The sequence below is a fragment of the Pinus tabuliformis genome, chromosome 7, assembly GCF_031772625.1.
Source record: "Pinus tabuliformis cultivar Carrire ecotype Pingquan chromosome 7, CPIR1, whole genome shotgun sequence".
Taxonomy (NCBI): Eukaryota; Viridiplantae; Streptophyta; class Pinopsida; order Pinales; family Pinaceae; genus Pinus; species Pinus tabuliformis.
In genome coordinates this window covers 284,757,457-284,781,084 of record NC_142293.1, presented here as the reverse complement: position 1 = coordinate 284,781,084, position 23,628 = coordinate 284,757,457, and the positions used below count along the sequence as shown (strand labels likewise).

The following is a 23,628-nucleotide window of genomic DNA, read 5'->3' as shown; positions in this document are numbered from 1 at the left end:
CCCCGTAGGGCTAGCTACGAGGCTGAATGGTTTGATGTAGCCTTGAGGTTTACCTTTCTCAGCCTGAGGTGAAATTTCAAGCGCTAATAGGGGGGTGGAGAATAATCCATGGATGGCTTCAAGGGATGGGGGGTGGGGAATTTTGATAGATCCCCCCGCCTAAATCAACCCCAATAATAAGTCACTTTAAGGATAAGAGGCCTAAAAGGTTTTGGCAACAAATTGAGAGAGAAAGGAGAGCTACCCTTGAACCACCGAGTGACCACAAACAATAAAGCCACCAAAGAGTCCACAAAGGTGTTTACAAACTGGGAGGGGAAACAAAATGATCAAATAAATCACAATGAAGATATAAGAGAGGGATACTAAAGTCCTAAAAGAGAACCTCCTGTGTATTGAGTATACCAGAGCTTTGGTTGCCCCCACATCTAGCTCTAGTCATCCAAATTATTAATATCCCTATTCAGCATGAACCAAACAACCCTTCGATTACTAAACAATAGGAAACCATCAACTCACAGGTACGTGATATTTATACCGATTTGACCATGTAGAGCAAGAGCGATTGGTTCATAATCACACCCACCACCCCCAAGAATATAGTTTAACACCCATACTTTGGCATGGCTGTTAAGTGCTTCATTAATAACAATTTGACATAAGGAGGTGGGAAACTCATCATTAAGATTAATATTTCGCCCCTCTTCCTTAATTGCATAATTGGCGAAATAATCCACCTTCTTTTTATTCTCTCAAAGGATATAATTTTTTTTGCCTCTTGAATGCATTTTGACATTTTCTAGTTTTCAGAAAATACTATTATCACTCTGTAATTTGAAGGAGAAATGTCTAACACCATATGTCTGATAACATTTAGTGAACTCCCACTATTAACATTTTAGGGATGTCTAAGGAAGTTGCAGTTCAAACCCTTAAAGGAAGGCACCAACTTCATAAGCTTGCTTGATAAGACTCTTAAACTCCATGTGTAAGTGCACTCAATGATCTCTCCTTGGTGTATGAGAATCCCATGTGCACCTGCCACCCCTTTAACTTATAATTTTACCTCTAGCCCATTAAAAATAATTATGATTTAAACTTTAAAACACACACACACACACACACACATTAAGCATGAGTTGGAAGATATATTATCATGCAAAAATGTCGAGACTATTGTCAATCGACAAAAGTGCAAAATATATTCTTTATATTGCTTGTATCTATATGACTGCAAGGAATAATGTCCTTGCTGGAAGTGGTAAAAGCCAACCAATTGATATACAAAATACTAAAAAAAAAGAGTAGTTATCCTTGTAAGTCATATAGTAAGTACCTGAGACCCATAAAACTTTGAAAAACATAAGCTAAATAGAAGGGAGAGTAGCGTTATTGTCTTTGACTATCCCTACAAACGCGACAATGAGAGGATCTTACAATGGCTCATTTAAGTTTGATATATCAAACTTTGCTTCTTCCTCACCTTGTTTTATAACAAAAAATTATTTGATGATGGAGCACCCCATTGGGTTGCCACGATTCAACTTGTTGATGATAAAACAAAGGCTTTCATACTCATCTTTTAGATTGCTAATTTGTCTCTTTTACCAAACCACAATGTCCACGACTATGTCCCCATGCTTGTTAGTAGAGCACTCCTAATCATGCAATTATTGAGAGAGGTATATGGTGGAATCTCTACTTTCTTCAATTTTGTTGTCCTTATCGCACACAAGGTTACTCAAATGCATTCTTGATCCCATGAGGGCTCGGGGGGTGGACCATGAGTCAAGGAGAATGAATTGCAAACAAGGTTGAGCTAGAGTGGAGAACAAGCCATGAATAACTTCAAGGGAGGGAGGGTGAGGAAGGCTAACTGGTCCCCCGCAAATCAAACCTGAGAATAAGAGGTCTCAGAAGGTTTGGAAACCACTTGAGAGAGTAAGGAGGGCTACCCTTGAACAACTAAGTGAACACAAACAAGAAAACCACCAAAGAGTCCGCAAAGGTGTTTGCACACAAAGAGGGGGAACAAAAAGATTAAAGAAACCATAATGAACCTATAGGAGAGGGATACTAAAGTCTCAAGGGAGAGCCTCCTATGTGTTCAATATACTAGGGCTTCAACCACCCCCAACATCCAACACCAATTAACCAAATTATCGATACCCCTATTGAGAATGAGCCAAACAATCCCTTGATTATTGAACTAAATGCTACCATCAACTCACAACTACATGATATTTATACCACCTTTATCATGCAGAGCATGGGTTATTAGTTCATAATAACAGTCTGACTTTGAAGTGGGTTGCAATAATGAATCAGTTGCATTGCCCCAAACAATAGTTTAACACTCATACTTCTGCATGGCAACCAAATGCTTCACAAATAATGATTTAACATAAAGAGGTGGGCAACCAATCATTAAGGGATATGTTATTTGTAAATCTTGTCATTAAGGATAATATCCCCCCTTTTCCTTAATTGCATAGTTAGCCTTCTTATTATTCTCTCGAAGGATATGAACTTTTGTTGCCTCTTAAATGCATTACAACATCTATCAAATTCAAGAAAAGACCGTTGTCACTAAAAAATACGAAGGATTAATGTCCAACACCATATACATGATGACATTTAATGAATCCCCCGCTATTATTAACGTTTAGGGATGTGCAAGGAGGCTGCAATTCAGACCCCTTGAAAGAAGTCATAAGCTTCTACAAAGTTGTTTGATAAGATTCCCAAACTCCATGGGCAAGTGCACTCAATGGTCCCTCCTAGGTATATGAAAACTCCACCTTGACGTGTCACCCCTTTAACATAAATTTTATAAATAAAAACTAAATAAAAAATAAATGTAAAAAAATAACCTATTTGGTGATTTTAATTTTTGTGCTAACTTTCTAATGAAGCGAGAAAACAATTTTTTTCTTGTAATAAAAAAAAATTAGAAAAAATATTTAGATTGTGAAATGAGAGGTGGTTTTTGGGCATGTGGTATTGATGAGCCATGGTATTGGCCCATAGTATGGTATGGTTAATAATATCCATGGTAAATTGGGGTGAGTATCCATGATTAAAAATCTTGTTCTATTGAAAGTATTAATTTTGATGTCCTTGTTAATGAAATATAAATATGGTTGCAAAATTATTATTTTAATTTATATGGTAAAATGAATCTTAATTTATAGCTACTATTTATATCTTATATATTTCAATGTGATAGAGGTGTAGATATATCTCTAAATTAATTATAATCCTTTTTTTCTTTCCTTTAGATTTATTTATTTATTTTTATTTTTTTTCTTCTGCGTAACGACTATTTCTATTAAAAAAAGAGAAAAAATATGTACAAAGAGGTCAAGACCTCAGAGGGGGGCTGAAGCCTGCCCTCAACCAGAAATTCTGATACACACAAATCCCTTTGACCACCTTTCCAGGATTGAGAGACCTTGAAACATGATTTATAAGTCCCTGACAGAGAAAAAAGTAAACCAGAGCTGTGTTCAACACTACAGTACTATCGCCGACTATGGCTTTGCTGATAAACATTCTGCCTTGACAGCCATATACAAAATTAGACCAAAAACAAGGCTTGCTGAGCCATGACCTGTTACAGTTCATAAGACTATAATGGCGCGCACCGATACAAAAACAAGAACTGAAGCAAAAACAGAGTTGGCAGTATCCAGAGATGCATAACAGAAAAAGAAACAGATCAGAAGCGAGAATGCCATCAGTAGGCATTGAACCAAATTCATTAAACATGTTTAGGAGAGTCGAGAGCATCCTTTTCCACCTGGCTAGGAGAGCCAATCCACGTGACGACCGCATTATCTGCATCTCCCGTGACACCGCCATCTGGAGGAATCTCCAAATTCAAAATGTTGCCGAGAGGATGTTCCGGCTCACCTGCAAGCACATTGCGCTGAGTAGAGTCCGCCGGAGGCTGAGGAGCTTCAGGCACATTACCTTCTTCCTGCATGTTGTCACTGTTGAACACGACCCCAGCCACCTCCCCCTGAAGAACACTATCATCCTGAGACTGAGACGTAGTGGTGTGGGCCAAGTTGCTGGGCTTATCCTCCTCCTCAGTAAGGATTACAGTAATACTGGCTGACAAAATGGGCTTATTGAGCCTACTATGGAATTTGAAGCGGGTTGTTTGAAAGGAGTTGTGCGGGAGAGGCCTTGCATGACTAGAAGGCAGAGAGGACGGGGAGGCAGAGGCTAGAGGGACAATGTTCTGAGGAGCAGACTGAGAGGTGCGGCCTCGATTGCCAGTGGTGCCTCCATGGCGAGAAACTCCACGACGATGAACCATTTCCAAATTAACTGAGAGACTAGGGAAGGGAATTCGGCAAGACCAAATGGGAAAGGGTCGAGCGCAGGCGGACTAGGCCAGACTCAGAAACCAGATGAGCTTCCAAGCAGCCTGAACGAAGCAGGGGTGCGGGAAGAATAGCAGACGGAAGTAGAAGGAGCCGAGGAGGGCAATTGCATGAACCAGAGACCAGGCCATGGATAAACTACCTTGCACAGTCTCTCGAGCTGAGCGCGCATTCAATACCAAATGCGTGACCATAATTTTGTACCTTGGCGAATTCATATCAAATGCGGTGGGTTTGTGGGATCCGCGCCCGTGAGCCAAGTGCAGGGACAACTGGCAGCAGGGAGTTATTCCTCTATAAATGAATAGCAGTGACACCCGCATCCGGGTTTTCTTTCCTTTAGATTTAATAAAAAACATTATAAAACTAAATTCAAATTAAATGTTTATAAAGTATTTTGATTGTGAAATGAGAGATTGTTTTCGGGCATGTTGTATTGATGAGGCATGGTATTGTAACAAAGTCTATTTGCAAGTTAATAATATCTATGGTAAAGTGGACGTGAATATCCATGGTTAAACACATTGTTATATTGTAAGTTTATTTTAAGTATTAAAGTTCTTATGTACTTATTAATTAAATTTAAATATATTTACATAGTCATTATTATATTTTATAAAGTATAATGGATCTTAACTTACTAATGCTACATATATATTTTATATATTTTAATGTAATATGCATATTATGATTTTCTTTTATCTAAAAAGTTATTCATAATTATATTAATAAAAACAAAATTACAATGTAACAAATTGAATTTTATTATTTTTATTACTCTTAACTTTTTACTAACATTGCAACATCTCCTCCAAATTGGGTTCCATATTACTTTTAACCAACATGTAAATGTTTTTTTTTAAAGAAGTGGAATCATGCCAACTCCTTAACATTCAAATATTGTTCCATTTCAAGTTTGTCTGGATTGTTCCATTTTAATTTTGTTCCAAAATTGTTCAAAATAAGTCCTATAGCTAGCCTCCTTGTTCATTGCTACCCTCATTACTACATTTAATCTATAACTTCACCAAAATACACCACAAATTTTAACAAAATGAAAAAACATTTACAAATAGTTATATAAGAACTGTTACCCGTTGCTCGCCTAAGGACTTGCTTCTAGAATTACTTGTTTGCTGACCTCCAGAGAGGGATCGCCGCTTCCTCGCTTTGCTTTTCATCCACTTCCATGGTAGGCTGAACTCGAGACAGAGACACATGTTCGAGCCCAAAGAATTCTTTCAGAACTCCAACCTTTGCAAATTCCACCATAACTTCGATGTTGTCCACGGTTCAATTTAATCAATTTAGTGGCCAAATGGTCCACAAACTTCTGAAGATGATCGACGTCCTCCCTAATTTCAGTGAGTTGGCTAGACATCATTGAAAAATGGGAGAGAGTTTCCTGGGTAATTTGCTCCCTTGTCTTTTCTATCAGTGCCACAATTTCCTCCTTGAGCATAGCCATCTATTCCTTCGAGAGGGCATTGTTGTCATTTGTTTTGGATGAAGCCATTTTGTGAGCTATCTGCCCCTAAATTCGTATCACCTTCATGCTTAATTGTTGCAAAAGACCCTTAATATTCCCATTATGGTCCTTGTTGTCTGTTGTGGACATCCTTTTGCATTTAATGCGAACATCTTGTCTTTGAACAAAGTCAACTTGAAACTCCATTTCTGTTGCCGTCATTCCACCCTCAAATCTGCTTGAGATTAATTGCCACTACTAGATTGGAGTACTGGTTCTACCTCCTTTGAGGCGATTACTAAATTTCGATTCAAATCTCCTCCACTTGTCCGTTTTCATGACTGTAATGCCCTATTGCTTCCAACTGGTGTTATGCTTATGACGTTCCTGCAGATTATTCCGCCACCTAAGGTAATCTTGCCGTGCTTTGAATTTAATAAGGTCTAACAATGGTCTGTTAGAGATTAATTCCAGATCATTGAACACCTTGAGAGGATTTAAACTTTGGTTATCCACTTTTATGGAATATAACATAAGGTCGACTCCCCTTGGATCCAACAACATTATCACTTGTTTTAGATTGGCACGTATGTTTACCTGTTCATGAACTCACTTTGTTATTTTCCCTTTTAACATGATAGATATCATAGGAACAAATTGATCAAGGTGGATATTGGTGGCCACCCGTCTATTCCACTTGGACCCCCAACATTGATTCTTTTAGTTTTCTTAACTGTAGCACAATTTACTAGTTTTGGTAGTTTTTTGGGTCCTTAACTTCCAGAGCTATTTTGAGGCCCTAAACGATGTGTTTTTGGAAAACGAGCAAAACCATACCATGCAATATGTGTTTGTAGTTGAAAGTTGTAGTCCTTGGATAGATCTTTCTAACGAGGTATCATACACGTCAAACAAATATCATATGCCAAAGTTACGACCGAAGGAAGTTGATGTACCAATTTACCCCAACGGGGCCCATAAACTTTTGGTGCTTCATCTCTTAGGGTTAGGTTCTTGGATGTCTAAGGGTTTCCATTGTTTCTCAATAATAAATAGGCCTCAAAGCCTCATTATAACACAATTACGAAGATATTTGGCCATCACATCTCTTCTTAGAGATAAGCTACCATCGCCTGAGCTAGTTTATTTCCATTCTGCATGTAAAGAATTCTCAATACTTTGTTATTAATGGTTGAAGTTCTGTTTTCATTGTCACTCTGTGTTTCTGTTTATATTTGTATTTCATTTCGTTCCTTCATAAATATGGATCACAAATTTATTTAGAAGCGTCCTTATTCGTTGGAATATAGGGGCAAGATCTACTTCCTTTTGGTTTTTTATTTTGATACATCTTTAAATGATAACCATTGAATCTCTAATCAGAATTATTTGTCGAAATCCCTTTGCGGAAACAATCTTTAGTCATTGCGAGAGGCCTAAGGCTTTGGCTTGATTGTTTGAGGCGATTCCCAATCCCCATGCGAATTTCGTCTCTATGTCTTCATCGGGGTTATATAACACCCCTCCCGCCCCTACCTCCACCAACCAACATACCCCTCCCGCCCCTACCTCCACCAACCAACATGTGAATGTTTACTAATCAATCCTTTATGTATTATAAATTAGACATCTTAATATAAATTCAACATATTAAACTTATATGTAAAATTGTTGACAAACTTTCTTACATTATATCTATACATCATCCTTATACTAGGCTCTCTCCGTGCAATAATTTGAATTTGCTAAATAAATATAATTATTCACTTAACTTTTTCTTTTTCCCTTTATAAAATATGTTAATAACATAAACATAAAATACATATATTTTATAAATTTTTTTTTTAAACTTTTGAGAAAACTCATATATATTTTCTTAAAAAGGTAATATTTTTAATATAATTATAAATAATTAATAAATGGTTAACTTCAATTACAAATTCCAATCCTCAAAAAATAAAGAAAGTCAAATCGATAAGTTCTCCCATATAAAACTCACATTATTAGTTCATAATTATTTAAATTAATCCTACATTTTATTTGATAATATCTTCAATTAAATTAAGATCTAAAAGTATAAGGTCTCTTCCGTCTCCCATGTTTTCACGTTAGAGCGGCATCCCCACATCCAAAACATTCAATCACTTTTGCGTGAAAATTTTCCTGCGAGAGGAGCACTTGTTGATCCAAAAAGGTTCGATCACATTTGTATGCAACACCAAACTATTCTCAAATATAAAGAGACCATTGTCGCTTGAAGGGGGTCGCTCGTGGAAGAGAGATGCAGTGAGCTGCTTAAACCTGCAGGAAAGCTAGTAGGGTTTTAGATTCGAAGGTCCTTGTAATGGAGACATGGTGGGTGCTTCCGCTGTTGGTTACATGCCTGGCAGTTCGAACTGCTGCCGACGGGATCAATGGATGCGGAGGTTTCATCGAGGTAGTTTTCAATTTCAATATTCAGATCTGATTAATTCTTTTGCTGTAACCACTTCATGCTTTCATTTATTCATCGTGATGCAGGCAAGTCCATTTTTGACAAAGTTGAGGAAGCCTTCGGATCCGAAGCTCGACTACTCTCACATTGTTGTATGTTCTCTGACTTTCCCATTTCATCCTTCAGTTTATATCAACTGTATGTCATTCACATCGGCAGAATTAGATTTAGTTGCGATAGTGATTGACATTTCACTGAGTTCAAATTTATTATGGAACTAGCCCACAACGCTGTTCGCCCCAATGGGGTATTAGTTCATTGTTAAGGTCAACAAAATGTTAGTCCATCCACCAAATTCCATTCTCGATGTTGTTTACCCTACTTGTATCGCATGAGTTTCACAGGGACGAGGTTGAGTGCAGATCCCGGGAACATACACGCAATCCAGAATTTCTTAGAGGGAGGCCTGGCCAATTTGACTTCCTTAGGAGGTTCAACCTAAATTTCACAATGTAAAAAGAGAGGACTCGAGAAGATCAAGTAACTCGGTATGGAATGAATGCATAACAAAGGGAAAGAGGAGGACTTGAGAATATCAGTCCATAATGAAACCTATGAATAACAAAGGACAAACCAACTCTTGCTATTTTTGAATGGCATAAGATATCCTCTAAGGCCTTTGGGGCGTGTTTCTCGAAGCACTTAAAGAAATCAGCTTATTTACGTACACTCCAGCTAACATTTACTAGAGGAAGTCCTGGGCAAGCCGACTTCCCCAGTAGGCCACCCCAAGTTTTAGATAATAGAAAACAAGAGAACTTAAGAACGGGTAACCATGTATGGAATTTATACCGCAAAGGGCAAGAGAGGTCTTGAGAAGATCAAGTAACTTGGTAGGTATTCAATGGATAAACAAAGGGCAAGCCAATTATTAGCATTTGTGATTGGCACAAGCATGTTCTGGGAGTTTAAAACGACATGGAGTACAAGACAAAGAATCTGCAGCTCATTAGACACAAGAATGATAGAAGTGGTCGAGGTATTTTAGTACTTGCAATATATTCCAATGTATAGAAGCTATATTGCAATGCAAGCAAGCTAGCTTGGACCATATTATACTCACACATAAATAGCACCACAGAGTCGTTGACAAATATTAAAGACAAAGGACAGCGAGGGACACAATTTTAACTAGACACTAGTTGCGAAGTTCTCTTCACACACCCAAAACACTGATGAACGTATTTTGCTTCTTCCACCTTCACAACGATGAAATTTCAAACAACAATAACGTTGAAATCCTCTGAAATTTGTAGGATTACGGAAGGGATCATATCGATTGTTATCTTGAACCTTTGACATGTTGACCAAACCGTAAGGTTTGGCAGTCTATGTGCGGCTCCAGTTTTTCTCTTTACATTTGGAGTTCCTATGCTTATGAATTTGCCTCTATTACTTTCTCAAATAATTTGAGATTTTTCTCAAAATTTCTTTAATTCCTTTAGAGTGGTTATTTTTTGGAAATTGGATAGAATATTTGTATTGTTAATTTTGTGCCTCTTCGCAGCAAATATATCAGACATTATAAAGCTAAAATTCATCAAATTTTTTCAATTGTTTTCAATAGGAATAAGTGATTTTCCTAAGGAAAATATATTTGAGCAACAAAAAGAGGGGTGTCGTAGGTGAATACCTTACAGAACTACCCCAACAGAACACAAAATTTACAAAATATATCACTACTAATTGATTATGAAATCTTTTATGACTATGAACCTACTGATAACCTAGGGAGGTTCATTTAAGTCTGGGAAGGTTCATTTAAGTCCGAGCAATCAATAGTTTTTGGAATGCCTGAGCTGGTCGAGTCACTTAAACCGAGAGTCAGGTTCTTGATATGGTCTTTAAGTTCCTCAATCACCCTTCTTAGAGCATCCATTTTGCCTTCATGCTGGCTTGCTCTTGACTTCAATCCTTGAATATCATCCATCTCATTGGAAATTATGGCTCATTGATCATTTTGTTTCAATATGATTGTCAAGAGGTCCAACTGAATAGTAGCCCCTTGTTGACAACCCTTTATTGCTTTATGCGGTTGTCCAACAAACATAATATGGTCCATTTGGAGGTCAAAGAAATTACGATTTTGCAGGCTAAGGGTCACAAGGGAAACATGACCTTGCACCTCCTCAACGACGCAAAGATCACTCACAAACAAATTGCAAACCTTATTTAGGCTCTGTTTCCCCCCACGATAGACAATTGATTGGGACAAATGCCCCTTCCAACCACACAAACTACATTGTAGATAAGTATTGAGGGGTTTTTGCAGTGCATTATATTAGATCATTTTTTGGGATTCAACTGCTTTAAGTAACTCATTCATCTATGACCATTTCCATGAGAGGTAGTCGTACTGACTAAATTCTCATGATTTTTGAATAGTCCACTTAGCACTCATTGCATTGGGTGATGCTCACAGGGGTGAAGAAGTGGGATAGGAACTAGTGAAATGAATCACATACCGTCAATTATCACTTCTCTGGCTTGCACTGGGTAACCAAGACTTCCCGGGAGGTCACCCATCCTAGATCGCCTCTGGCTCAAGTGCGCTTAACTGTGGAGTTTTCCCCACAATCAAGCCCACTTAGCTTGCTACCCCATTTGCAAAACCTTAGCAAGTATTGTGCCTCATGAACCATTCAAGTAGAACTCCCTTCACTCTTTTGTATTTAAGTATTGAGGGTTTTTCGCAGTGCATTATATTAGATCATTTTTTGGGATTCAACTGCGTTAAATAAGTCATTCATCTATGACCATTTCCATGAGAGGTAGTCGTACTGACTAAATTCTCATGATTTTTGAATAGTCCGCTTAGCACTCATTGCATCGGGTGATGCTCACAAGGGTGAAGAAGTGGGATTGAAACTAGTGAAATGAATCACATAGCGTCAATCATCACTTCCTGGGAGAGGTAGTTGTACTGACTAAATTCTCATGATTTTTGAATAGTCCACTTAGCACTCATTGCATCGGGAGATGCTCACATGGGTGAAGAAGTGGGATTGAAACTAGTGAAATGAATCACATAGCGTCAATCATCACTTCCTAGGCTTGCACCTGGTAACCAAGACTTCCCGGGAGGTCATCCATCCCAGATTGCCTCTGGCTCAAGCGCGCTTAATTGTGGAGTTTTCCCCACAATCAAGCCCACTTAGCTTGCTACCCCATTTGCAAAACCTTAGCAAGTATTGTGCCTCATGAACCATTCAAATAGAGCTCCCTTCACTCTTTTGTATTTAAGTATTGAGGGGTTTTAGCAGTGCATTATATTAGATCATTTTTTGGGATTCAACTGCGTTAAGTAAGTCATTCATCTATAACCATTTCCATGAGAGGTAGTTGTATTAACTAAATTCTCATGATTTTTGAATAGTCCTCTTAGCATTCATTGCATCGGGTGATGCTCCCAGGGGGTGAAGAAGTGGGATTGAAACTAGTGAAATGAATCACATAGCGTCAATCATCACTTCCGGGGTTTGCACTCGGTAACCAGGACTTCTCGGGAGGTCACCCATCCTAGATCGCCTCTGGCTCAAGCGTGCTTAACTGTGGAGTTTTCCCCACAGTCAAGCCCACTTAGCTTACCGGGTGCAAGTGTTGTGCCTCAAGCTAAGTGGGCTTGATTGTGGGGAAAACTAAGTGGGCGGGAAAACTTCACAGTTAAGCGCACTTGAGCCAGAGGTGATCTGGAATGGGTGATCTCCCGGGAGTTACTGGGTGCAAGCCCCGAAAGTGATGATTGATGCTATGTGATTCATTTCACTAGTTTCAATCCTACTTCTTCACCCCTGTGAGCATCACCCGATGCAATGAGTGCTAAGTGGACTATTCAAAAATCATGAGAATTTAGTTAGTATTAGTACCTCTCATGGAAATGGTCATAGATGAATGAATTACTTAACGCAGTTGAATCCCAAAATATGATCTAATACATTGTAGATGCCAATCCCAAAACTCGAGGTCAGAATAATAGAGAGATCTTTCTCAATCTTGCAAGCAGGATAAAAAAACATTCCACCATCTGAACGATTTCCTCTTTCAACCACACAAATTACACTATAGATGGCAATCCCAAAATCAAAAGTCACAATAGCAGAGAAATTCTTTGACAATCTTGCAGGAAGGATAAAAAGTATTCCACTATTTGAACAATTCCCATGGCATATCAGTGGCATGTAATTTATGAACTTCACCTACATTCCTCCTCAGAACAATGTTCTCAAAGTGCGATTCCCCTAGTAAAACTATCCCTTTAAACAACATTTCTTGCAAGGAGAAGGTCATAGAGGAGTCCCCTTCCAAGACCAAAATGTTGATTTTTAGGGCATCCTCTATATTGATAATTGCTTCTTATGATTTTACATTAGGTTAATCATTTTCTTATAGTATTTTCATCATAAAGCAATTACATAGATGAACTCAATAGTGAAACAAAATACTATAAGGATCATAAAGAGACATCCACACAATAACACAAGTATTTACCCTGGGAAAACCCACATGGGGGAAAATCCCAACAACCTTTTCCTTAGAGAAATCATCAAGTTCAACAGAGATACATCCATCAAATACAAGGTCAAATAGATCAACCATATAGCTAGGTCAAACCTGGTCCAACTCCATCCTAGTCAAGTCATAAGTCTGCCCATTGATCATGATCTGACAAGGTCTGCTATTGCCTCAAAAAATTTGATCTTGTCACAGATATTATGATCAACATAACCTTCCTCATATGCAATTTGTTTGATCTTGTCACAGAGAATATGATCAACATAACCTTCCTCATACGCAATTTGGTTAGCCTCAAAATAATAGTCATTTTTAGCCTAAGAATAGTCCAAGATGCCTTAGATTTGTCCAACGAGCTGCTATAGATTCTTCCTATTCTTAGCCTTAGATCCGTCTTCTTTCTTCCTTAGATGATGCAAATTTCTTGTCTTGTCTTTGCTTCGTGCTTGCCTCAGATCTTCACCTCTGCTGACCTCAAACAGATCAAATTGCTTGGCTTGAAGAAGGGCGAAATGATGTCTCTATATAGTGTCTTGGGAGACTGAATAGATGCCTCTAGAAGTTGGGCTGACTTGAACACTTGAAGGGGCCAACTTGACTAGGAGGAGGCCGAGTTGACTTCTTTTGGAGCCAAAAATTCTAATTTTAAAAATTCAAATTTTCTTCTTTTGAAAAGAGCATGAAGAACATAATTTACAATATTTTTCTCTTGATCCAAGCATGAAGAACATAATATATTTACAAATATATTAGTAGTAAAAGTATTAATTATGAAGATCGACCAGAGCTACAAAATTCAACACTCCCTCTTAGCTAGGGAGGTATTCATAATGACCATCTGGATGTTCTCACGTTGACAGATTACTCTAAGAAGAAGGTTATAAAAAATCCAAGTGCCATAATTGGGTCAACAATTGTGACACATGGTACATCGATAACAACCATTTACCATAATTCAGGTTAACACATTAGACCTATGGTATATCCTCACCATAATTCGGGTCAATGCTTCATACACATGGTAAATCAACTGCATCAATCAACTACCATAATTCTGGTCGGTACCTTTTACACATGGTGCATTCTCACCATAATTATGCTTGGTACTCCTAACACATGGTAGATTAGCCATAATTTTGGTCGGTACCTTTGACACATGGAACATCATTAGCATCGACTAGTCACCATAACTCTGGTTTATTTGTCACATAATATACAAACTAGTTTTGGTTCACCATAATTCTGGTCGGTATTTGACACATGGTGAACCCCTAAATGCTACACTATTTGAGTAATTATGGGCATGATGCTAATGAACTTGATGTTGGAAGGCCTCACTCTATTTGAGTAATTCTGGGCCTCTAGGACTATTCTTCCTATTTTTGGTCATACTTGACATAGGAAGAATGACTGTCCTCTTTTGGACCACTCTCCCTAATTTTGGTCAAGTACATGACATAGGAAGAAAGACCATTTTTCCTAATTCTGGTCAACATACGTGACACATGAAGAGTGTCACTCCATGATGCTATCTCATCAACAGTCCCTCTCAATGAGAGAAGCATTTTTAACAAGTTCAAGCTTGTCCCTGAAGTGTGTATATATATAGACTTCATTTGGGGACAAAGGCTTTGTTAGCAATCTACTATAACGTGGAATAATACTAAAGCCATACTGCTTCCTTTTGTATCATATCTTGATACTAGATCTCACTGTGCTTTGACCTGTCATCATGGTTGTCACGTACACAATCTTGCAAGCAACCTTTGAAGCCATACTGCTTCTCATCTTGCCAATCCAGCTGCAATATATGCCACTACTGCAATATTGAGTGCGACAGATGTTTGTTGAAGCAATATCTTGATGAAATCTTTCTGTCTTCAACACTTTATTCCCAATCTGAATCTGGAGCTGTACTTCATTGTTTGAGATAGAACTCAAAACATAACTTATTTTCCCATGACCAACTCTACCATGTTGGTACTTCAACTCATGTTGAGCAACATGCCTTGGCTCAACCATAAACTGATCTGCAGGGTCCATTACGACAACTGCTTTCCTATCACCCTAATTGGATGCTCCTTCTCACACTCAAACACATCTTGCTGTGGTAATTCAGGCTGCTCCCTCTGCTTTTTTCCACCAGGAAAAATCGTAATCTTTCATTTATATTTGAAAAATTACATATAGTAGACGCTGAGCAGCATATGCAGTTTGGCTTGTAGCCCTGTCTGTGAATAATTTACATCTTTGTTGTCACTATGACTCAATAAAAGTGCTGATTGTTGGTCTCATACCACGTAGGGTAGTAGTCTGATAATTACTATAAATGAAATAATTACAATGTAATTCGCCACACAGGGCGAGTGCATAAAGAGTCCGTGGATATCATGCAATGATATATACAATGTAACTGTCACATAAGATTGTGTGTTCATAAATGTAAAAGACAAAATTTTAAAAACTAGGGTTTGTCTATCCTATGATATTCCCGATCTATGTACGGCCGGTGATAACACTGGTACTGCTCAGCTCCATTCTGTTCTTGAATCAACCACTGCCCTCTGGGTAGTAGCGTGGCCTCCTTGGAAAGCCTATCAGCACATTGGTTATATTACCTGTAAATGTGATGACATGAGATTCTGTTAAATTGTGATTTGAACAATATCACTTCATCTAGTATATGTCTAAGAGAATGTGCATGGCAGGTTGAGACTTCGTTGAACCAATTTAATTTAATTTTTGAATCACCAAAAATCTGTAGGTTGATGCATTCATGTCCCAATGAGAAATGCAATAGGTGGCAGAGAGTGATGAGTTCAGCAAAATTATTAGTGCCTCCACCAAGTCCCAACTTAACACAGAATTTGTGATGTTCATTTAGATGCAAGGTGAAGCCACCTCCACATCCATGCTTTTGCGCCGCTCCATAAAAGAAAGCCTAGGGAGTGGTTTTGTCGATCAGAGCAGGGTCTATAGGGCGGCGGGGTGTTGATGATTTGTTTTCAGGTATTTCGTGATAGGCTGTAATGATTTTAGTAGTCATAACAGGCCCATTTGCATTGCCATCTTCAAAAATGATTTTATTCCTCAACAACCAGATGGACCAACAAAAAAGCAGGGGAAGGTTTAGCAATTTAGAACCAGGATTGATTGTGCACCAATTATGCCAAGCACTGGTTATACTGTCCGCTTCCCATCTGCCAGCTTGTAATGGAATTGAGATGGATTCCCAGAGATTTTTGGTGAAATCGCATTTTAAGAAAAGATGGTCCAAGGATTCGGAGTCCTGCTTACATAGAACGCACCAACTCGGACCATGGAAAGAGCGATGTGCTAAAAGATCCCCCGTAGGGACTTTATTACTGAGCACACACCAGAAGAAAAGTATGGTCCTCGGGGGAGCATTTAGCTTCCAAATCATTCGCCACCAAGCTAGAGAGTTCTCTGGTTGTCTATGTTTGCTGATAGCAAGGTAACCAGCTTTTGGCGAATATATACCATTTTCAGCCATGCTCCATCTAAGTTCATTAGGACCCTCCATTATTCTGATATGGGATTCTGTCAAAGTAGTTATGTAATCATGCCATTCATGGTGCCATTGAGGAGGTAAGTCGAGAGCTTCAACAGATTTCCATCCTTGGGAGAGGATGGTAGTGTTGTCATGGTTAGTAATGTGAGCAATGACAGATATGTCCCTCTGGTTTAATAGTATAATTAGATCTCTCGGGAGACGGTAGTTGGCTCCCCCACTTGCCCAAGGATCCATTCCAATGCGGACACTTGTACCATCGATTATCCGCTAAACGAGGTGATTTCGAATGATCGAGAGGGAATGAATGAGAGCTTTCCAAACAGTGAAGATACAGTGATACCTGTTGTATTCCAGGAATGTAGACGCACCCAATCGATGATCTGCATGGGCCAGATATATTTGTGGAAGGAGACAGTGGTCCAGAGGTTCTGTCCTGTGAGTAGGGTCCATCCCATTTTTGCAGCCAAAGCCTGAGCAAAATGGCTGAGATCTTTAAGGCCCCATCCACCCCATTTTTTAGGTAGTGCAATCTTTTTCCAGCTCACCCAAGCAAAGATCCTTTTATCTTGATGCCCATTCCAGAGGTATCTGCTGCAAATTTGTTGTAGACGGCCAATATGTTCCTGGGAATCCATGCTAGGGACATCCAGAAGACTGGTGTAGCCTCCAGCACAGATTTGATGAGGACCAATCTTCCTGCTCGGGATAAGAAACGATGACTCCAATGAGTCAGCCTTTTTTCCAGCTTGATGACCAACCAAATCCAATCAGCAATTTTTTGACTCAAGGGCTTAATCCAAAATCCCAGGTATTTGAAACCTTGATCCAGAGGAAGGATGTTATAAGGGAAGTGGTGCTGGGCAAACTGAGACTCTTGTATGGTGGTATAGGCTAGGGTGATGGTGGATTTCCCCTGATTTGCTAGCATTCCTGTAGCCCTAGAGAAAAGAGAGAGTGCATTTGCCGAGTCTCTGATGCTACCATCAAGGAAGATAAGGACATCATCCACGAATAATAGATGTGTGAGGTAGCACTGCTATGATATTTTAAGCCCGAAAAGTCGACCATTTCTCTTTTCCTGGATAAGGATTCTACTGAGACCTTCCATGACAATAAGGAAGAGGAGGGGTGATAGGGGACAACCTTGTCTTAGACCCCTTTCAGCATGGAAAAAATGTGATGCAGATCCATTAATGAGAACGCTGAAAGTGGTTGAGGTAACGCAGGACATGATCCAATTGATGAAGCTGTAGGGGAAGCCCAAGTGGATAAGAAGCATTTTGATGTAAAGCCAATTGACACGATCAAAAGCTTTGGCCAAATCAATTTTTAGTATGATGCCCTTAAGCTTCTTTGACTGAATGGCTTCCTGAGCCGTGCCTATGGCTTCATGTATCTGACGGTTCTCCAGGAAAGCAAATTATTCAGGGGAAATATGCTGTGAGAGGATGGGATGGATCCTATTGGCAATGATTTTAGCTATGATCTTGTATAGACAATTGCAGAGAGAGATGGGCTTGAAATTGTTAAAGGTTGAGGGGGAGTCCGACTTAGGGATGAGAGCAATGAAGGTGGTGTTCATAGCATCATATAATTTCCCAGTAGTTCTGCATTCCTCAATCACTTGAAGCAAGTAATTTCCCAGTAATTCATAAAAAGCTAGGTAAAATTTGACAGCCCACCCATCCGGTCCAGGGCTTTTGTCCTTTTTGAACCATTTCAGGGTTCCTTCAAGTTCAACTGAAGAGACAGGGAGGTAAGATCCGCCTTCATGTCTTCATCAATGAAGCTCGGAAAATGGCCAGCCACTTGGATGATATCAGCTAAATTTGTCCCAGGAGGTGACTTGTAGAGATTTTGAAAATGAGTGGTGCCCAACTGTGATAATTTGCTAAAGGTGTTTACCACACCTCCCTTAGGTAAGGAAAGGTTCTAGATGGTATTAGAGACGTTTCTACCCTTTGCAAAATTATGAAAGAATTTAGTGTTGTCGTCCCTTGCTTTCAGCCATAGAGCTTTGCTCTTCAGACCATGGATACAAAACCCTTATTGCTGTCGTCCAATAAACTTTTCAGTTCAGATTCAATCTATGCGAGAGCTTGATCCTCCCTCTTTGATTTTTCTCTTGCCCAGGTAGTAGATAATCTCTTCAACTGGGAGAGATTATGACAGAAACCCTCAACTAAGGAACGATGACTCAAGATAGGGTTTGTATTCCAGAAATTAGTGACAAGCTTGATGAATCCAGGGTCTTGGAGCCAGGTGTGATTGAACTTGAAAGGAGATTTTGGCTTTGGATAGGGACCAAGAATCTCCATGAATATGGGAGAGTGGTCTGATACACCCCCACCCCCACCCATTGTCTATATCTGTGCAGGAACTGCATCAATGGAATCTTGATCATGAAGTGATCAAGCCTTCTGGCCAGAGCTGCCTCCCCAACCCTTCGATTCCTCCATGTGGGAAGGGGTTTGTTCATGGGAATATCAACAAGGTTATAGCGATCTAATATGTTCAACATGAACTTAGAGAGGTGGTCCACTTGTGCTTGTGATCCCCACGATTCTCCGAACCCCAAAGAGAAATTTAGATCCCCTGCTCCCTCTGCTATTGCTGGCTTTCAACACATTAGCTATCTAGTCTGACAATGTCAATGATAGTCCATCATCTCAGATTGAGGGGTCAACTCCCTCCGAAGCTAAAATAATGGTTCTTGACTGCTCCCCCTATTATGAAAACAATTCTTACTGCCACAATTGATCCCTTTGACACATTAGTCCTTTTGCTTCCGTTAGGGACAAATCATATAGGATCATCCTTGATCCATTAACCAAGCCCAACGTGTCCACTTGCGATTGTACAAAGTCTTCTTTAATCGATTACTTTATCGAGGAAAACAATGTCTGCCTCAACCTAGTGCACTTTTAAAAAACAATGATAAGAGAAGTGTACCGTACAACTAGAGCAAATGTCTTGTCATGATCCTATCTGTCTTTTTGGAAAACCTTCTATTCAACTCTCGCCTTGTACTTGTTTATGTTGTCATCTGTTGCAAAACTTGCTAATCTACTAGCTCCCTTTGAGCTCGGATTTCATCTAGTACAATATATCTCAACTCAACTCACGATTTAGGGAAAGTCCTCTTGTCACATGCTTTGCTTCGTTCTTTCACTTCTTCCATATGTTGCCAGAGCCTTGGCAACCTTCAACACGTACTTGTTGATTTTTTTAGTGCAAATTATAAAAGCACTTATTTATGAAACTTGGTAATTACTTCCAATGATGTAGATGTTTGTTTAACACTTTCAATGTATCATTAAACAATTACTCGTTCATAAATCCAACCATAAAGATAGTAGAGCAATAGAGATCACAATGCACAAAGGAGCTACAATGTTTACCCTGGGACAACCCACTTGGGGGAAAAACCCAACAACATTCCTCTTAGAGAAATATTCAGTTCAATAGGAGATACATCAAAGTCAAAGTAAAAGTCATGTTTTGCTCCAACTAGCAGGGGTCCTAGGAGGGGATCTTATAGAGTAATTACTATGTCAAGGGCAACAATGGAGCGATAGCTCACTGTCACCTCAGCTAAGGCTCCTTACTCTTTATGGACTTTCATCGATGGGAGGAGACCCAGTATAAGAGGAATCACAAGGAAGGATGAATATGTGAAAGGGCAGGAAGTGATTCCCAAGGCCTATTCACGAGAAAGACTCAATTAGATAGCTTGCTTGTTTCAAACACAAGGTGGTAGGCTCTCTGGGAAGGGTTATGAGGATTCTTGGGTCTAGGTTTGGAGGATATGCCTTAACAAGGGGCTTCCTAGACCAAAGGATCCTTGTGGATGAAAGGATTCTATATAATCTTTATGGATATGGAGTTACAAAGATGCGGGACCACACAGAGCCAAGTGGACTCAAAACTACGTAAAGGGTATGGAGTTGGTCAACCAATGACTGGCTTGACCTAATTAGGGTAGGGAATAGGATCAAAGGACTAATTTTCTTTTGAGATTTGGATGAAATGTTCCTAATGAGGACACTAACCCAAGTCAATCTAGGGTAAGAATTGGTCTCATGGCGAGGGCTTGCTATATCTCGAGATTCCACTGTCGGATTTACTTCAAATTTGGAGGACCTCTTGAGCAAACTCCAACGCAGTAGTGGACCAATTTTCAAGGTGTTTAAATGGCTAGAAAATATTTTACCTAATGCCCTAGGTGACCTTCTAGGGTTAGGCCTAAAATTGGGAGAGGTGAAGAAAAGAAAGATGAATTTGACTGCCAAGAGGATGCGAGGTTCAATGCCTTGCTAAGGGGGCTTAATGGAGTCAAGATATACCTAGATCGAGGGATTTCAAGAGCTAAGGAGCCCTAATTAACCTTTGCTAGCCTACTCAAGGGCAACGACTAGGTAATTAGAGATTTATACTTCAAATTTGCCAAAGAGATGAAGTCTCAAGACTTAAAATCTATTAGGTGCCCCTATGAACTATATGATCACATGGGTTTCACACTACATGATAGTGACAACTTGTGTGCACTATGAACTATGGAACTATAGAGTGTTTTGGATCCTAAGGGAGATTGTCACTAGTCTCCTAGATTTCAGTGTTGAGCAAGACGCCGTATGCATAGGGTGTGCACTTGGCAAGAATGCCAAGGCTACTTTTCCAAGTAGCGAGAGTAGGTCCAAAGGGAATTTGGATCTCATTCACTCAGATGTATGTGGACCTATGTTAGTGGCATCAGTACAAGGAGCACAATACTATGTCACGCTTATTGATAAGTATTCCAAGAAAACCTAGATATTCTTCATGAAGACCAAGGACGAGCTCCTCATTCGGTTCTCGGAATTTAAGGTCTAGGTGGAGAATTAAACAGGGAAGAAGATTGATGTTTTGAGGTCAAATAATGGGGGAGAGTACAAATCCAATGACTTTAAGGATTTTTGCAAGGAGGAGGGGATCAAGAAGGAGATGATTGTCTCATATAATCTTTAGTGGAATGGGGTTGCAGAGAGAAAGAATTGGTCCATCAGCGATTCTACCAAGTCTATGCTACATGATCAAGATCTGACTTTGTTTCTTTGGGCATGGGCGTGTAACATTGCAATATATGTGCAGAACAAGATCCTCACAGGATATTGGGGGACAAGACTTTATGGGACATAGGGGTTCTTGTGGAGCTTGGTGATGATGTCAAGTATGTAGTGAAGAGAGAGAGAATCATTAAGCTCCAACTCGAGTCAGGAGGAATATTGTAAGCTAAGGATGTGCTATTTGTACCAGGTGCAAACCTTTCCTCAAGTTTTGCACTCAAAAAAGAAGGTTTGCACCTCAAAAGATTTGATCCCTCTTGACGCTTGATAGATTCAGAGTTAAGATGGATCTAGGCTGGTTTCAATCGTGTGCAGCCAAAGAAAATCTAACAAACAGATGATTGATTTTATCAATAATATGTAAAATCATATAATATTAATATAATCATTTTAAATATGCTAAATATGTCTCATATTAATTTGGTCATTTTAATTTTAAATTTGCTTAGTTACCTCACTTTGTTGAGATGATAAATATTGTGAATGACTTTAATGATGAAATAAAAAATTTGAATGTAAAGTGACAATGTAATAGTGTTGAATGATAGAAAATGTGAATAATAAGAATATAGTAAATTACAAATAGCCTTCATTGTGATTAATCTCAAACTATTTTCTTCTACTATTATTATTGTCACCCTTGTTACTTTTGTCATATTTTCATATCGATTATATGAAAAGGACGGGTTAAATCATAAACCATTTAAATACTTAGCTCGAGATATTGTAGTAAACATCATACCTTATCTCTCTTTCTCTCCAATATTAATATGTTGAATTAGTATAACACAAAAATCAATGTACATTGTCAATATTTTTTTATGCTTACACTGAAACCAATGCACAATATTAATCCAATCACTTTAAAATTAGTGTACCATCATACTTCCAATTACATCAAATCAGAAATCAACATCTACATCGAAATCAATGCATCTAATGCAAGAAATCAAATAAGATTAGAAAAAAACATTTACACTGAAATCAAATGCATCTAATGCAAGCAATCAAATACGATTAGAAATCAACATTTACACTCAAATCAATGCATCTAGTGCAGGTAAGCAAATAGGTTTATAAACCAACATCTACGGTGGAATCAATGCATCTAGTGCAAGTAAGCAAATAGGGTTATAAACCAACATCTACATTGAAATCAATGCATCTAGTGCAAGCAATCAAATAGGATTAGAAATCATCATCTACACTGAAATCAATGAATTCAGTGTAAGCAATAAAATAGTATTAGAAATCATTTACATTGAAATCAATGTATCTAGTGCAAGCAATCCAATATTATTAGAAATCAACATTTACATTGAAATCAATGCATCTAGTTCAAGCAATCAAATAGGATTAGAAATCACCATCTACACTGAATTCAATGCATTTAGTGAAGTAAATCAAATAGGATTATAAATCATCTACATTGAAATCAATGCATCTAGTGCAAGCAATCAAATATCATTAGAAATCAACATCTATAGTAAAATCAATGCATCTAGTGCAAGTAATGAAATAGGATTAGGAATCGCCATCTAAACTGAAATCAATGCATCTAGTGCAATAGATATTCTTCCCTCTCTCCCCGTCCATATATATATATATATATATATATCTCCATCTCTCCTTTGTCTCTCTATCTCAACCCCCCAAACACACACGCTTTCTCACTCCATATCTATCAATCTCTCTTTCCTCTCTCTCTCTGTGTCCATCTCTCTCTTCTTCCCTCTCTTCACTTTCCATCTATATCTCTATCTCCCTTTGCCTCTCTATATCACCCCCAAAACATACTCTCTCTTTCTCCAATCTATCTATCTATCCCTCCCTCCTCCTCTCCCTCCCTATCTCTATATATCTCCATCTCTCCTTTGTCTCTCTATCTCAACCCCCCAAACACACACGCTCTCTCACTCCATATCGAGCAACCTCTTTGCCCCTCCCTCTGTCTCTCTCCATCTCTTTCTTCTTCCCTCTCTTCACTTTCCATCTATATCTCTATCTCCCTTTGTCTCTCTATATCACCCCCAAAACATACACTCTCTTTCTCCAATCTATCTATCTATCCCTCCCTCCGTCCTCTTCCTCCCTCTCTCTCTTTCCCTTCTCTCCCTCTC

General features: G+C 38.9%; 1 protein-coding gene across 1 annotated transcript in view; it reads left to right on the top strand.

The window, feature by feature from the left end:
• Positions 1–7,957: 7,957 nt before the first annotated feature.
• Positions 7,958–23,628, top strand: part of LOC149246976 (Carbohydrate-binding-like fold) — a 312,430-nt gene continuing 296,759 nt past the window's right edge. The window contains exons 1-2 of the mRNA XM_089458086.1: positions 7,958–8,299; positions 8,383–8,448. Coding sequence (XP_089314212.1) covers positions 8,207–8,299; positions 8,383–8,448 — 159 coding nt within the window. The 5' untranslated portion in view covers positions 7,958–8,206. The remainder of the gene's footprint in view (positions 8,300–8,382; positions 8,449–23,628) is intronic.